A 15,003-nucleotide genomic window follows, 5' to 3' on the forward strand; every position below is an offset into this window, starting at 1 on the left:
TGGCCAGAGGTCATCTTTACCTCTGGTAAAGGTACTGAATGGTATTATATGGAGATCATAAAAGAGACTGGACCCAAATGCTGTTTGGTTTTTTTTATCTGGGGGGAGCTCTCGTAAATAGCCTGGACTAATTCAAAGGCCATATTTAGTCAGAATAATGGAAGCTGCTCTTGGAGACTAATGACTTAGAAGGCTGAGCTCTGTCTAGAGATGAAATTTAAGTATCCCACTCTATTTTATTTTTAGCAAAATGAAACTGAGGAGTCACATGTAAAGCCAAGAGACACTGGGATCTATCCTCCTCGGTTAGCTCTTCTGTCATTTTTTGCCTCTTTCTCAGTATCTTGATATCTGTGACAGTTATAAATTTTTGGGGGGAATGATTTTCCTAGTCACTGTTTTTTTCATAGATTTTTACATAATAAATAAATCCTCTTTTTGGTAATTACAGCTTTTCACAACCTGGTTCTACCTTGCCTTTTCTACATTTTCCCCCTTCACACACTCCTTAGTCTAACCCAAAAGTTCTCTTTATTTCACTCCATCTGCTATTTCTGTGCCTTTGCAAATTTGCGTCTTCAATTTCCTGGTGTCTTCAAGATCAGACAAAAATTCTAGATGAAGCCTTTCGTAATCCCTGACCTAGTAGTGTCTTTTCTCCCAAATCATTATGCCTTAATTTGTCTACAAATGCATGTTTCCTCCTGCATAAAACATAAACTCCTTGAGGGCAAGATTATGTCACATTTGTCAGTATCCCCAGCAGCTTGCATAATGCCTCTGGTAGGTGCTTGTTAATTGTCACCTTCCACCAGGTAGATGTGTCCACTGACACATCAACCATTCTTATTGTTACCATTGTACCCTTGTTCAGTCTACTTATGGTCTTTCCCTCACGACAAAATCAGCTCTAGTGCAAGCCCAAATCCATTAGAAATTACTATACAAGTCAGAGACATATATAACATGCAAGACTTTGCATCCAGTTGCAGAAAAATAGTTGAATGAATTCATGAGAAACTTCTAGGTCATCAGAAGTAGTGACTAGTGTGGACCATGACAATATGAAGATTAATTTAACTCTGGTCTCAGTTCCCTAACAATTTGTCTTGGGATGTCTTGATATGGAAAGCAAGACTACCAGGACATGATCCAGGAAGATGGAAGTCAGCATGAAAAGTAAATGTTCTGGGTAGAGATCAAGCAAGAGCAGTCCTCTTACCAAAAAGGACAGTAGGAAATAACAACTATCCCTGGCAGAAAGCCCCAGTTAGTAACTTATGCTGCAGAATAGAGTAAACCAAATAAACATAGACCAAAATAAAGAATTATTGTGGAACTAATGCTGAGGGGAAGTGAGCAGAATTAGAAGAACATTGTACACAGGAACAGCAACATTGTGTGATGATCAACTCTTCTCAGCAATAGAGTGATCCAAGACAATTCCACAAGACATGCAATAGATAATGCCATCCACATTCAGAAAAAGAACTGTGGAGTCTGAATGAAGATCAAAGCACACTATTTCCATCTCTTTAAAATTTGTTTTTGAGGGGCAGCTAGGTGGCACAGTGGATAAAGCACTAGCCCTGGAGTCAGGAGTACCTGGGTTCAAATCCAGTCTCAGACACTTAATAATTACCTAGCCATGTGACCTTGGGCAAGCCACTTAACCCCATTGCCTTGAAAAATCTAAAAAAACAAACAAAAAAACCAAACAAATAAAATTTATTTTTGGGGGGCAGCTGGGTGGTACAGTAGATAGAGCACCAGACCTGGAGTCAGGAGGACCTGAGTTAAAATCTGGTCTCAGACACTTAATAAATTGTCTAGCTTTGTGATCTTGGGCAAATCACTTAACCCCATTGCCTTAAATAAATTTTTTTTTTAAAATTGCTTCTTGCTTTTTCTTTCTTGTGTTCTCTGTTGTTCTAATTCTTTTTCAACATGAAATATGTTTAACATGATTGTACTTGTATAACATCAGGTTGCTTGCTGTCTTGGGAAGGGAGAGGGAAAGCGAGGGAGAAAAATTTGGAACTTAAAATCATAAAAAACTGAATGTTGAAAGCTATCTTTATATGTAATTGGAAATAATAAAACACTACTGTTTTTTAAAAATAAATAGCTGAAGATAAAAAATAATTATTATGAATCCAGAGATGCCAAAAAATCCAACCTAGAAGATAGTTACAACAATTACAAGTAGAGATCCAAAGGATCTCTGCAAAAATCTACAAAGTCATATCATCTACAAAGACTACATGACTACCTAGAAGAAATGAAGCAAGAGACAAATGTCAAAATAAGAGCTCTGGAGGGGAAAAAATGGAGAATAAAAAACTTTCAACTGAAAGTGATAAATATCACTCAAGTAACAGACTCCCTGACAATTAGACAATTAGGATAAAACAAACAGAAATCAATGACTCCATAAGAGAATAAGAAATACTAGAACAAAATCAAAAGACTGAAAATAAGAAAGAAAAAGTAAGATATCTGATATCAGAAATTATTGATCTGAAAAGTAAGGTTGAAAGATAACCTAAAAAATCACCAAAATCCCCCAAAATCATAATAAATATCTGATGGTATAATTTAAAAAATATTAAATAAACACAACCAAAATCTATTAATACAAGAGGGCAAAGGAAAGCTAGAAAGAATCCACCTTAATACATCAAAAGAAAGCCCAAAACCAAAAAAATTCAGTAATAACCACAATCTAGAATACCTTTTCTCAAAACAACAATAATAACACTACATACTTCGAGAAAATAAGAATTCAAATAGCAAAGAACTACATCAGGATCATACAGACATAGAGTTCTTGGAATACAATATTCCAATAGATGGAAGATTTGGGTCTACAGCCAAGAATAACTCAGCAAAGCTGGGTATTATTCCATGAAGAGAAAAATTACTTTCAATGGAACAGAGTATTTTCTGGTATTTCTGATGAAAATACCAGAGTTGAGTAGGAATTATGAAATGTGAATACAAAATTAAGAGAAACTTAGAAATGTAATTGGATTTGAGCAATTGAAAGGAAGTAAATGATGATATAATGCTAAAATTCTAACAAAGGGAAAAAACAATCTTATATCGTCAAAGACTATTGAGGGAGTTATATTAAAAAAAAAAATCTCAGAGGACCTGGGGATAGATTCATTCTGATGTGAGGAATTTAGAAGGAGAAAGAGAAAGGAATTTAAAGAAATACAATAGAGTTAAAAAAGAAGAAAATGATCAAATATGCTATTTCTCATCTTTGGGGTATTATAAGAAGAAGAGTGTAGGGGATTGTTGAGGGTCACAGAGAAGTCATTGTGTGACTGGGAATGGCCTAGTAGTCCTCTTGCCCACCCAGGAACACCCTTGGCCTAATTTTCTGGGTTGTCTCTCTGGATCTTCTTATCTGTTCCTCCTGTTTGGCAACTCCTGGAACATTGTGTGAGAGCAGTAAGCCTGAGAAAAGTATACTTTCTGAGTTCACTGATCATCTACTGTCCACAAGCAGTGAAGCATTGTTTGATTGGCTATTTGGAGAATGTCATGTGTATGGATAGAAACCAGGAACTAAGAAGTGTATTTAAACTCTTGCTTGCTGCTAAATAAATGGAGAACTTACTACTTTCCACTCCCACCCCATTCAACATTCATCTGAGAACTTGACTTCAGCTGAGACTGAGTCAAGCAACAGTTTACAATAGTTGCAAGTAATAGATTAGCCAGTGGGCACACAACAGAAGAGGGGTGGGCATTGGATGAATTTCACTCTTCTTTTTTTTCTTTATTTTTTCCAACAACATGTAAACATTCATTTTTTCTATGAGTTTGAATTCCTCATTTTTTCTCCTTCCCTATCTTCCTTCCCTCCCTCCTCTGCTTGATAGAGAATAGTCTAAGTTATACATGCACAACTATGTTAAATATATTTCCATATTAGTTATACTGTGAAAGAAGAATCAGAACAAATGGGGGAAAAAACCATGAGAAGGAAAAAAAAAACAAAAATTGAACCACAATTTTGATGAATAATTGCTTCACATTTTTATAAAACTTTAATGTTTGCCAAGCTATCATATAATAACACTGAGAGGTAGATAGTACAAATCATTTTTAATCCCCAAATTATAAACAAGAAATGTTTGTCCTTCATTTTCAAAGAAGACCAGACATCAGGAAGACGATGCCATTACAAGCTCATGAATTGGATTTGAGTGAGGGAGTGCTGTGCCAAGTCACCAGCTTCACTTTCTCCTCCAGAGTCATCTGGGTCCAGTGGCCAGAATGAAGTAGGACAACTGAGGGTTAATTACTTGCCAAAGTCACACAGCTTGTAAAAGTCAAGTGTTTGAGGCTGGATTCAAAGCTTCCATACCCCGACTCCAAGGCCAGTGCTCTATCCTCTGCACCACTGAAGCACTGAAAGCTTAAATGATCAGTTTGTGATCTCCTTGTAAGTATCTAAGAGAGAATCTGATTTTAGGCTTCTTAAGTCCAAGCTCAGTACTCTTTCCTCTATGCCAGTTTTGGATCTATTAACAAGATCAAAGTAAGCAAACTCTAATGTTTACAAACGCACCAAGTTGTCAGAAACAGCATAAAATACCAACATTCCCAACAACTTAGGAAAATAGCAAACAGCTTTATTAATGATATTTAAAACATATCCCCCTCTTTTTCTTTTATTATATTTGGAGATCGTTTAGAGGGGAAAATTCACAGAAATTCTTTGAGGGGGACAAAAAAGGGGAAACTTGAGGCTTCTGTTCTCTACTCTTTCCCATCTCAAGTTTATCATAGTTTTTTAAGGTAAGTTGCTTTTGTTATCCTAACCTAGGAGGGAAGAGCTAGAAAGCAACTCTGTATGCCTTCCAGGAACCTAAATTATTGTGAATTTTTTTTAAACTGGAGAATATTAAAAAAAATCTTAGCATCATGCTATATTAAGATTATCATGAGGGGCGGCTAGGTGGTGTAGTGGATAAAGCATCGGCTCTGGAATCAGGAGTACCTGGGTTCAAATCCGGTCACAGACACTTAATAATTACCTAGCTGTGTGACCTTGGGCAAGCCACTTAACCCCACTGCCTTGAAAAATCTAAAAAAAAAAAAAAAAGATTATCATGCATACCTCTACCCAAATTAGATTTGAGAAATTAATACCCTATGGCACTTCTGGTCATGTGTCTTGGATGAACAAAATTATCCTTTAAGTTTTTCAAAGTAAGTATTCAACAGAGTACAAGGATCTCATGCATAAATTAGAGTCTACCTCTAAAATGAATATGTCCCTCTAATTTGCTGAGACAGTCCTGGTAGCCTGAAGAAATTTCCCCCCCCCCCCAATAATTCCCAGTATGAGATTTTGGCTTCTCCAAGAATTACTACAAATTTGAGAAGTCTTCCCTCATCCAAATTCCAAGAAGAAACAAAAGTTTGAACTTTGAAAAATCAAGGGAGGAGAGAAACAAAAAATAAAGATGTCTGTTGTGTTTAAACATTTAAAAAAAATGGACCAGTTTGAAAATTCCCCCAGTTTGAGTTAGTTTACTAGGGTGCCCTGACGCCTATATGAAACTAAGTGACTCCTGGGTTTTACAGGGACTCAGGCCAGCAATATGAAGGAGAGAAGGTAGGCTGCCACCTAATGCTGAAATAGTTCAATATGTCCACATATGTACAACCTGGATTTAAACTCTGAAGGCCTGGCTTTGGCTCCTGGCCACTCTTTTCTGTACTTCCCCCACACATCCATCAAATTACAAGCTGTACTGCAGTGAGAACATTTCCCTTCTAATCGCCTTCAATCTGCCCTTTGGGTTCATTCAAACCATTTTTTGAGGCAAGTGGGACACAATGTGATTTGTCCTAAACTCTACACCTCCCAGGGATGTCCCCATCCTGGGTACACTTAGAGTGGAGCCTTCAACATCTTCTGCTCTAGATAAAGGTCCCCCTATCTCTTTCACAGTGACTTAACCTCTAACACATTCAGCTGGCTTTTATTGATTTTCAGGGGGAAAAAACTCATGATTTTCTGAAGTGCCCAAACTTTAATAATACTAATTCTCTTCTGGCATTATCAAAAACCAGAAAGCAATGTACACAATATACACAAACATTGTATTCAGCACAATGGTATTTTACAGCAATTGTACAATATTTCCTTGTGTTTTTACAAGTTCAGACTAGGGAAAAAATTAGTGATATTCTTAGGTATCTAGATAAATACACTAAAAGAATTTCTCTTGTGAGAAATGAAATGAATTTAAAAAAAAAAAACCCTTACTCTGGGCTGTCATGACACTGTCTTCTATGGACCTGAATTATAAAGGAATCTCTCTTTTATTTTTGTACAAGTTTTAAAAACTATTTATTTGCTCAACTCGCAGCTCATTAAGTGGTTCATTTTCTTTTATGTAATTAAAAAAAAAGTTTGATTCCCAAAATGGGACTTGAAATTCAGTCTTTAAACTGTTGTTTAAAATACTGAAATTAGGGGCAGGTGGCACAGTGGATAGAGCACCGGCCCTGGAGTCAGGAGTACCTGAATTCAAATGTGGCCTCAGACACTTAATAATTACCTAATTGTGTGGCCTTGGGTAAGCCACTTAACCCCATTGCCTTGCAAAAACTAAAAAAAAATAAAATAAAATGCTGAAATTAGATTTATCTATGTTTTCCTGATGTGATCTCTTTAAAAGTATCAAAACCCTTTGGCTATTTATCCACATACACAGGATTCATACATATATAAATATATACATATATTTGTATATATGTGATATATGGGAAGTAAGGCATTCGATGAGAATTCTTAACCTTGAGTGTATGAACAATTTCTAAAAATTATTTGATAACTATTTCAAAATAATTGGTTTCCTTTGTAATACATAAGATTATATGTATTTTGTTTTGTATTTTATTTTGCATTTGAAAAAGTTATTTTGAGAAGGGGTCATAAGTTTCACCAAGGCTGACACAGAGCTCCATTCAGGAATGTGCTGGTAAACATTTAACAACTAACTTTCCAAAAATGCACAACACACTTATATAGTTTAATTTATATTGTCAAAAATTTTCTCCATCATTTCTTTTTTTTTTTTAGGTTTTTTTTGCAAGGCAAATGGGGTTAAGTGGCTTGCCCAAGGCCACACAGCTAGGTAATTATTAAGTGTCTGAGGTCGGATTTGAACCCAGGTACTACTGACTCCAAGGCCGGTGCTTTATCCACTATGCCACCTAGCCGCCCCCCATCATTTCTTAACTCCAGAAATTAAGGCAATAGATCAAGCCTTGATTTGTAGAGCTTACCTATTTCTGATATGTAGCTGCCTACCCTGGGCATTCAAGAATGAAAATTTAACAATTAGCTATCCTGAATCAATATGGGTTGGCCCCAGCAAACCCCTGGGTCTAAGACACAAAAAGGTTTAAGAACCTCTGACTTAATATTACCCAAAATAAGTCAGCTATATCTTTGAGATTCATGAAGACAAAGAAGTCATATAACATAAAGATCTTTTTTTTATATATTTTTTTCAAGGCAATGGGGTTAAGTGGCTTGCCCAAGGCCACACAGCTAGGTAATTATTAAGTGTCTGAGGCCGCATTTGAATTCACATACTCCTGACTCCAGGGCCAGTGCTCTATCCACTACACCACCTAGCCGCCCCTAACATAAAGAACTTAACATTAATAGATATGGAATAACTATTTATAGATTTGATATGCACAAAAAGACATACAATGACTAAATCTCAAGAGGTTTTAAACTGCACTAAGACTTCTGGGACACCATGGAATGTTAGTTTTCTCATCTGTAAAATAGAGACAATAATACCTGTTATTTTATACTTCAAAAAAGTTCTTGTTGGCATGAAATGAGATGAGAAAGTCCTTTATAAACTATAAAGTGTTGTAATTATTATTAAGATTAGGATTTAATACATTCAAGTACTGGGACCAAAAATCTAAACCCTATGCATGGTGATGAAGCTTTCCAAAATAATATAATTTTTAACATATTAGTTGTGCCTGCTCTAATTTGTCTTCATAAATTTTCTAATAGTGTTTCTGGTGAATCTTTTAAGCTTTACAAAGCACTTTTAGGGAGGGCAAACATTATTTGTCCTAAAGTACAGATGCAGAAACTGGGCTCTGAGAGGTTGTGATTTTTTTTATCCACAGTAATACAATCAAGTAACTGAGGGAGTCTTCAAACCCAGGTCTCCCCCATCCAAGTCCAGGATTTCTAAACTCAGCTAGAAAGAGGGGCCATATATTGACTTAGAAAAAAACCACAGTTAACATTATCTATGTTGTGTTGTATATCTGTTTATTTTGTTTAACATTTCTCAATTACATTTTAATCTAGTTCAGGCTGCACTTGTGAATCTACAGAAAATTACAATATAATAAAGATTAGCCACTGGTCCATGAACTTGTTTTGTTTTCTGAACATTTTATTTTACTATACGTTGTTTCCTTTGCATTTTATTGATGTCTTTATGCATTGTATTTTATTTGTTTAAGAACATCATTCTGAGAAGGGGCTCATAGATTTCACTAAACATGGTGAAGAACCCTACTTCAGAGTTCTTTCTTCAAAAACCACCTTGTGAAAAAGGAAAAAAAGTTCAATTACTGTATTATCTCAATTATACAAATGAGGAAACTGAGGCACAGCCAAGTGAAAGTTTTTGCCTAAAGATCCACATCTCACAAGTGGTCAGTCTGGGGTTTGAACTCAAAACTTGGGAAGAAAGATTCACACACAGAGAGCAAATAAGACAAGACAAATATTTATTTAGTTCTGACTATTAAGTGCTATTTGAATTCAGGAGATCATCACTGACCGCTGTCTGGAAAGACATGGAAAAGGTGAAAATTCTGTTAAGCCTGAGAGATTGGTAGGTTAGAAAATAAGGCATGAAGGTTAGACTGTTGAGGTCAGGTTCTTTGGATAGTTTAGCCACATGCTTGTCTAGAATAGACAAAATAAACTGTGGATAGCAGTCAAAATAAAGGTCATTTTTTTTTTTTATATATTGATTTTAACTTTTAGAAGCATCAAATTTATGTGATTGAAACTCAGGGAGTGATAACAGTACTTATTGTCTGACATAACTGCTTAATAAAAGCTTGTTGATGATTGGATAGTGATTATGTTGTTAAAAATTATTCAAGTTCTAGACTGGTTGTACATATATGCATTATAGCTGTTTACATATAAATGTATCTATATATAGATGTATAAATACATACTTCAGGGGCAGTTAGGTGGATAAGAGTTCCCAGGCCTGAAAGTCAGGAAGATATGAGTTCAAATGCTGCCTCAGATACTCAATAGCTGAGAAAGTCACTTTAATATTGTTTGCCTCAATAACCTCCACTAGAGAAGGAATTAGCAAACTACTCCAGTATCCTTGTCAAGCAAATGGGATCATGAAGAGTTGGACAGTTATTCTGAAAAATAACTGTACGGCAAAAATACATATTTCTTTTTTTTTAATTTTTCAAGGCAATGGGGTTAAGTGGCTTGCCCAAGGCCACACAGCTAGGTAATTATTTAAGTGTGTGAGGTTGGATTTGAACCCAGGTAGTCCTGACTCCAAGGCCAGTACTCTATCCACTGCACCACCTAGCTGCCCCCAAAATACATATTTATTTGTTGTCTTTTACTACCCAAGTATACCAAAAATTATACAAGTTTGTATAAAACCATAACGGGAATCATTGATTTCAACCTTTCCTTTTACAGATGAGTAGCCTAAGGCCCAGAAAAAAAGAAGTGGCTTACCCCGGTCACACCTGCTTACCCCAATGTCCTCTTTGTGCCGGTCCAACACAGTCACCATTATTTAAGCCCTTCACAACTTGGCCCTAAATGGACTTTTCTTGTTTTTGCTACATTTTACTTTCTTTCATGTGAACTTTCTGGATCTGTTTTTGTGTCTGGATTTTCACACCGGTGGCTCTCCCTTGCCTGGCACGCCCTTGCCCTTGCCCTTCCCTCCCCTTTCTGGAATTCCCGCCTACCTTCAACACAAAGGCCTTTCCTCCCATCATTTCTGTGTATACCTATAGATGTAAACACGTCACACGCGCACACACTTCCATCAGCTGGGAAACTGGCTTCTGTACTCCGGCCAATCAGATTGCACCTTCGCCCCTCCCTTTCTTTAGCAGCCCGTCCCTGAGAGCCAATGGCCAGGCGAGATTGAGGCAGGCGCAGTAGAAGGAACAGGCGCTTCTCTCCGGTCTTGTGAGTGAGGGCCCCGGGCCTGTGTTTATTTTTTAACAACCCCCGGTCAGGAAGACTTGACGGACTGACTTTAGACCTTGACCTTCCCAGTAAAATTAGAAGGAAAAAAATAGTAAATGCGCCCACGGTTGGGGCTTTAAGGCAAAAGCGCTTGCCGAGGCTGACGAAGCTCTGCGGCACAGCCCGCGGCCCTCCAGCCTCCTCGTTCTCCCTCCCCGCCAGTCTCCTCTGTGCGCATGAGTAGTCTGACTTCCTGGAGCCGCAGCTGGCCTGGGGGCGTAGATCCGGGGACTTAACTGCCGCGCCGGGCCTTAGGGGGCCAGTTGTGCATTTTTATTCTCGAAGTGGAATCGCGGCACTGGGATGAGATTAATATCCACAATACTGATCAATGAATGTTTTTATGGTTTACAAAGCACAGCACCTACGTCCAGGGCATCGAACTTGATCGCGCTTCACCCCTGAAAGGTGGATGTTGCCAGGATCCCGGTGGGTGCGGGGCCTCGGCCCTGGGGCCAGGGCCCCGAGACTGGGCAGGGCCAGCCAGATTGTCCGCCGGCCAGCGGTCAGGCTCCACGAGTTCAGGGAGCCGCATTTCCACAAGGCTGACGACCGAGGGATGAATTTTTTTTTGTTGTTTTACCACTTAGGAATACTGTCCACTGAATCATGCAGGGTTTTGAATCAATATTTAGGGAGAAAGTAGTCATGTAGATGAAATTAGGAGTGCTAAAGCATGAGGTATACTTTATTAGATATTCACACACACACATTGCTATATCTGTGACTCAGATAACAGGCTGATGAACTAATAACAAGTATTTTTTTGTGTGTGTGACCAGATTTCATGATGCTATTTGGAAAATTTTCACAGCCATTAAAGAGTTTAAAGAAATTTCCATGCGTTCGTGACAACAGACACTTCTGGGGATGGTTAAATGCAATATTTAACAAGTAAGTTACTTGATCATCATGGAGATTTGTGACAACTAAATGAATTCCCAATAGTAATATTTCTTGAATTAAAGAATTTTCTACTGCAGTTTAAAGAATGTTATAAAGTTGGAGTCACTTTTGAAGACAATAAAAGCAAAACAAAGGTTTCCAAAGTTAACAGGTGTGGTGCTCCCAAACAAGAGTTAGGAGACTGATGAAACTGATATTTATTATTTTTGTTAATATCATTTTTAAGTTACTATTACCAAAACAGAGAATAGAGAAAAAAGTAAATGGATTACATGCACTTGAAAAATTCCTGAATGAAGTTAGATGAAGTATTTTATTTTAGAAAACTCATCTTTTTAACTAAAGTTAATCATCTGTGTCACTAAAAATTTACTTTCTGTTATATGATAAAAAGATAATCCCTTCTAGCAGCATGCTACAGTACAGTTCACTTGAAAAATGAAAACACAGGAAGGTAACAGATAAGTATCATGCCCTTTTCTTGAACTTCACTTTCTTTGCTCTGCAATATCTAATGTTTTTATGTTATTTTTAGATTTAAAATAAAATGAAATTATAAATGATAATAGGAAGAATTAATCTATTTGGTTTCCCATTTTTAACAGAGTAGATCATGAACGAATAAAGGCTGTTGGTCCAGACAGGGCAGCATCTGAATGGCTCTTGCGATGTGGAGCTTTGGTACAATACCATGGTCAAGAAAAATGGCAAAAAGACTACAATAATCTTCCAACTGGTTCTTTAAACAAATACAAGATAAAAGCAATTGATGCCACTGATTCTTGTATCATGAACATTGGATTTGACTACCTAGGTAATTACTACATAATTTTATCAGAAATGGTTGGAAGTTTATCAGATTTCCAGCAGCCATTATCTTTGTTCATAGATGTGGCTCATTGATCATGCTGATATACTATAATTTGTTTTTTCCTTTATATTTGTTAGTGCCTTAACTTTATATGCTTTTGTCAAGTATATCCATGTAAACATCAAAGCCTTTGACATCTCTGCCAAACCTTAACTGACAATGAAGACTATAGGAACTGAGCAGTTAGAATGATTTGAACCACATAGCTTCAGTGTGTGAACATTTCATATACTCAAATCTGAGAACAATGACATTTTGTAGTCCTGCCTTTTTTCAGGTTTCTGGATAGTTTACACTTATTGTGTATTTTTTTTCAGAGGGCCTAGAACATGTGCAAAAGATAAAGCTGTGCAAATGTCATTATATTGAAGATGGCTGTTTGGAGAGGCTAAGCCGATTAAAAAACTTACAGGAAAGCATTTTAGAGATGGAAATCATTTCCTGTGGGAATGTCACAGAAAGGGGCATTATTGCATTGCATCACCTAAGGTAAGTTGCCCACAAAACTGGAAGAGTAAATGTTTGATAAGGAATAAAATGAGCAAAATTGAATACCTTTTAAGAGTAAAGTCATAGGATTTGAACTAGAAGGTAAATTACAGATAATCTAGCTAGCCCAACCCCCACATTTTACAAATGAGGAACCTAGAGTCAGAAATGTTTTCATACTCATAAAAGTGGAAAATAATAGTGCCTCTGCTAATGAGTAAAGAGCCCTGGTTCTTGGACTCAAGATCCATTGCACTGTCTACTTTATCAGAGTGATTTTGTTTTGTGAAATTTTTATTGTTTATTCAGTCTTGACAAATATATCATTTAAAAAACTAGAATGTACATTTTCAAATAAGTGATTATTTAAAATTCATTCTCTCTAAAGTACAGAGTAATTAGGATTTTAGACTAAAATTTATAAAATTCTGAGTCATACCTGTACAGTAAAGAAATATTATACTTTAATAATACAGGATCCTAGATTAATACATGGTGCCTGTGATTATGAAATGGACCTCCCAATAAGCTCAGTTATCAGAGAAAATTATATTTAAAAGTATTGAGTTTTATGAAGTTGTAGCAAAGCACTAAAGATAATGGGTTCCTCCATTTAAAAAATATTAAAATCAGAAGTGCTGCTAGAATGTATTTAATTTGTTATTTTCTGAGTTAAAAATTCTGTTAACATTTTTTGTGCAAAGGAGTTGTTGAAATTGTCAAAAAATACACAAGAAATTCCATCAAATCAAGTTCAATTGACATTAACTGATAAGTTCTGGGCAAACTCTCAAAGAGCTTGCTTTCCATCTGTATTCATTTGATAAAGTAGATGATCTCAACAGAAGTATTGAGATTTAAAATGCCTATGGATACATGTTGATTCTCATTAAATTTCATGTAAGTAAAAAATTTGTTAAATTGGGAAGCAAGTCTTTTAGTAACATTCAAATTCCAGAATTCAGATTTGCATTATGAATATCATTTCTTACATTTATTATTTTTATAAGAATAAGTATTTAGGATGAGACAATAATAATATTCTTTTTCTGTGTTCACAGAAATCTTCGATATTTGCTGTTACAGGACCTTCCAGGAATAACAGACCTAAGAAATGTTAGTCAGATCTTTCAGAATTCATTACCGTCTCTGCAGTTAAAATTAGACCTAAAGTAAAAAAAAACCAACACATTATTAGAGATGCTTACTTAAGCAATCCATTTGTAATAAATGAAAAGGCTGAACAAAAACATATGAAGACATATCTTTGGAAATCAAGTCTGCTATATAGTTCAAAACACTCAGTAAAGTTATTGATTTGAAAGTGAGAATTGATGTACATAAAATGATTTTATTCGAGAAAAGTACAAAACCACTGCATTCTAATATATTTCTCAAAGCTATAAAATTGTTCACAATATTATTAAAATATGGAGTATAGCTGTTCCTTATTTTGCATTTCAGTCATTTGAATTTCATTATAAAACTTGTTATTAAATTCATTGTAAATTCTACATTTTAGAGGATTTTGAAGTGGTACTGTAAATTGCTTCAAGTAAAGTGGGAAGGGAAGGAAGGCAATTAAACAACATAGAGTCTGCTGTTTTTCTTAGCATGCATTAAATTATTCTCTTCATTTGTATGCCATTTTTTCCATGCTGTGTTGACTTTCACTGGCCCTTTGTTCCACCTGCACTTTTTTTGGTTGTTTTTGCAAGGCAATGGGGTTAAGTGACTTGCCCAAGGTCACACTGCTAGGTCATTATTAAGTGTCTGAGGTCGGATTTGAACTCAGTTGTCCTGACTCCAGGGCCGGTGCTCTATCCACTGCGCCACCTAGCTGTCTCCCCACCTGCACTTTTAGAATATGAATAATCACCTATTATGTATTGTAAAATCAGATTTTCTTTAAGAAATACATACTTGGGTAGCCAGAACCTCAAAATAAATAAAAAGACAACTCTCATGAAGAATAAAGATTGTAAGTAATATTCTATCAAAGTTTTCATCAATAAAGAATTACATTGGGGCAGCTAAGGTGGCGCAGTGGATAGAGCACCGGCCCTGGAGTCAGGAGTACCTGGGTTCAAATCCAGTCTCAGACACTTAATAATGACCTAGCTGTGTGGCCTTGGGCAAGCCACTTAACCCCATTTGGCTAAAAAAAAAAAATAAAGAATTACATTTGTATGTAGGAAATGTTAATATGTTAGTTAGAAATCTTACTTTTCCTCTTGACTTCACTTCCCTTTTGAGCTGAGCTGCTAATTAGGATTCCAAAAAGGACAATTAGACTCAAAAAATTCAATGATAGACCTAGAAAACAAAAGTCAAGAATGATTATACTAAGCAAATGATAATGTTTTTTAAATAAGTAATTAACCTCTATGTTTTATTGTAA

General features: G+C 36.1%; 1 protein-coding gene across 2 annotated transcripts; it reads left to right on the forward strand.

Annotated features, from left to right (window-relative positions):
* The first annotated feature begins 10,169 nt into the window (after positions 1 to 10,169).
* Positions 10,170 to 14,396, forward strand: DMAC2L (distal membrane arm assembly component 2 like). 2 transcript variants are annotated; one of them, XM_074213442.1, is made up of 5 exons: positions 10,170 to 10,276; positions 11,119 to 11,230; positions 11,848 to 12,056; positions 12,431 to 12,602; positions 13,664 to 14,396. In XM_074213442.1, the coding sequence occupies exons 2-5, from the start codon at positions 11,124 to 11,126 to the stop codon at positions 13,776 to 13,778; spliced, it is 603 nt and encodes a 200-aa protein (XP_074069543.1). In that variant the 5' UTR covers positions 10,170 to 10,276; positions 11,119 to 11,123; the 3' UTR covers positions 13,779 to 14,396. The 2 variants fall into 2 exon arrangements, with proteins under 2 accessions (XP_074069543.1, XP_074069542.1); XM_074213441.1 differs by lacking the exon at positions 10,170 to 10,276 and adding an exon at positions 10,298 to 10,744.
* Positions 14,397 to 15,003: the final 607 nt, after the last annotated feature.

Source organism: Macrotis lagotis, chromosome 1, assembly GCF_037893015.1.
Source record: "Macrotis lagotis isolate mMagLag1 chromosome 1, bilby.v1.9.chrom.fasta, whole genome shotgun sequence".
Classification (NCBI taxonomy): Eukaryota; Metazoa; Chordata; class Mammalia; order Peramelemorphia; family Peramelidae; genus Macrotis; species Macrotis lagotis.

Excerpts from the sequence above, each read along its gene's own strand:
- DMAC2L (XM_074213441.1), top strand. The coding sequence starts at position 10,672 with ATGTTTTTATGGTTTACAAAGCACAGCACCTACGTCCAGGGCATCGAA. Across the intron at positions 10,745-11,118 it reads TCGCGCTTCACCCCTGAAAG|ATTTCATGATGCTATTTGGA; the intron begins GTGGATGTTGCC and ends GTGTGTGACCAG. Across the intron at positions 12,603-13,663 it reads ATTGCATTGCATCACCTAAG|AAATCTTCGATATTTGCTGT; the intron begins GTAAGTTGCCCA and ends CTGTGTTCACAG.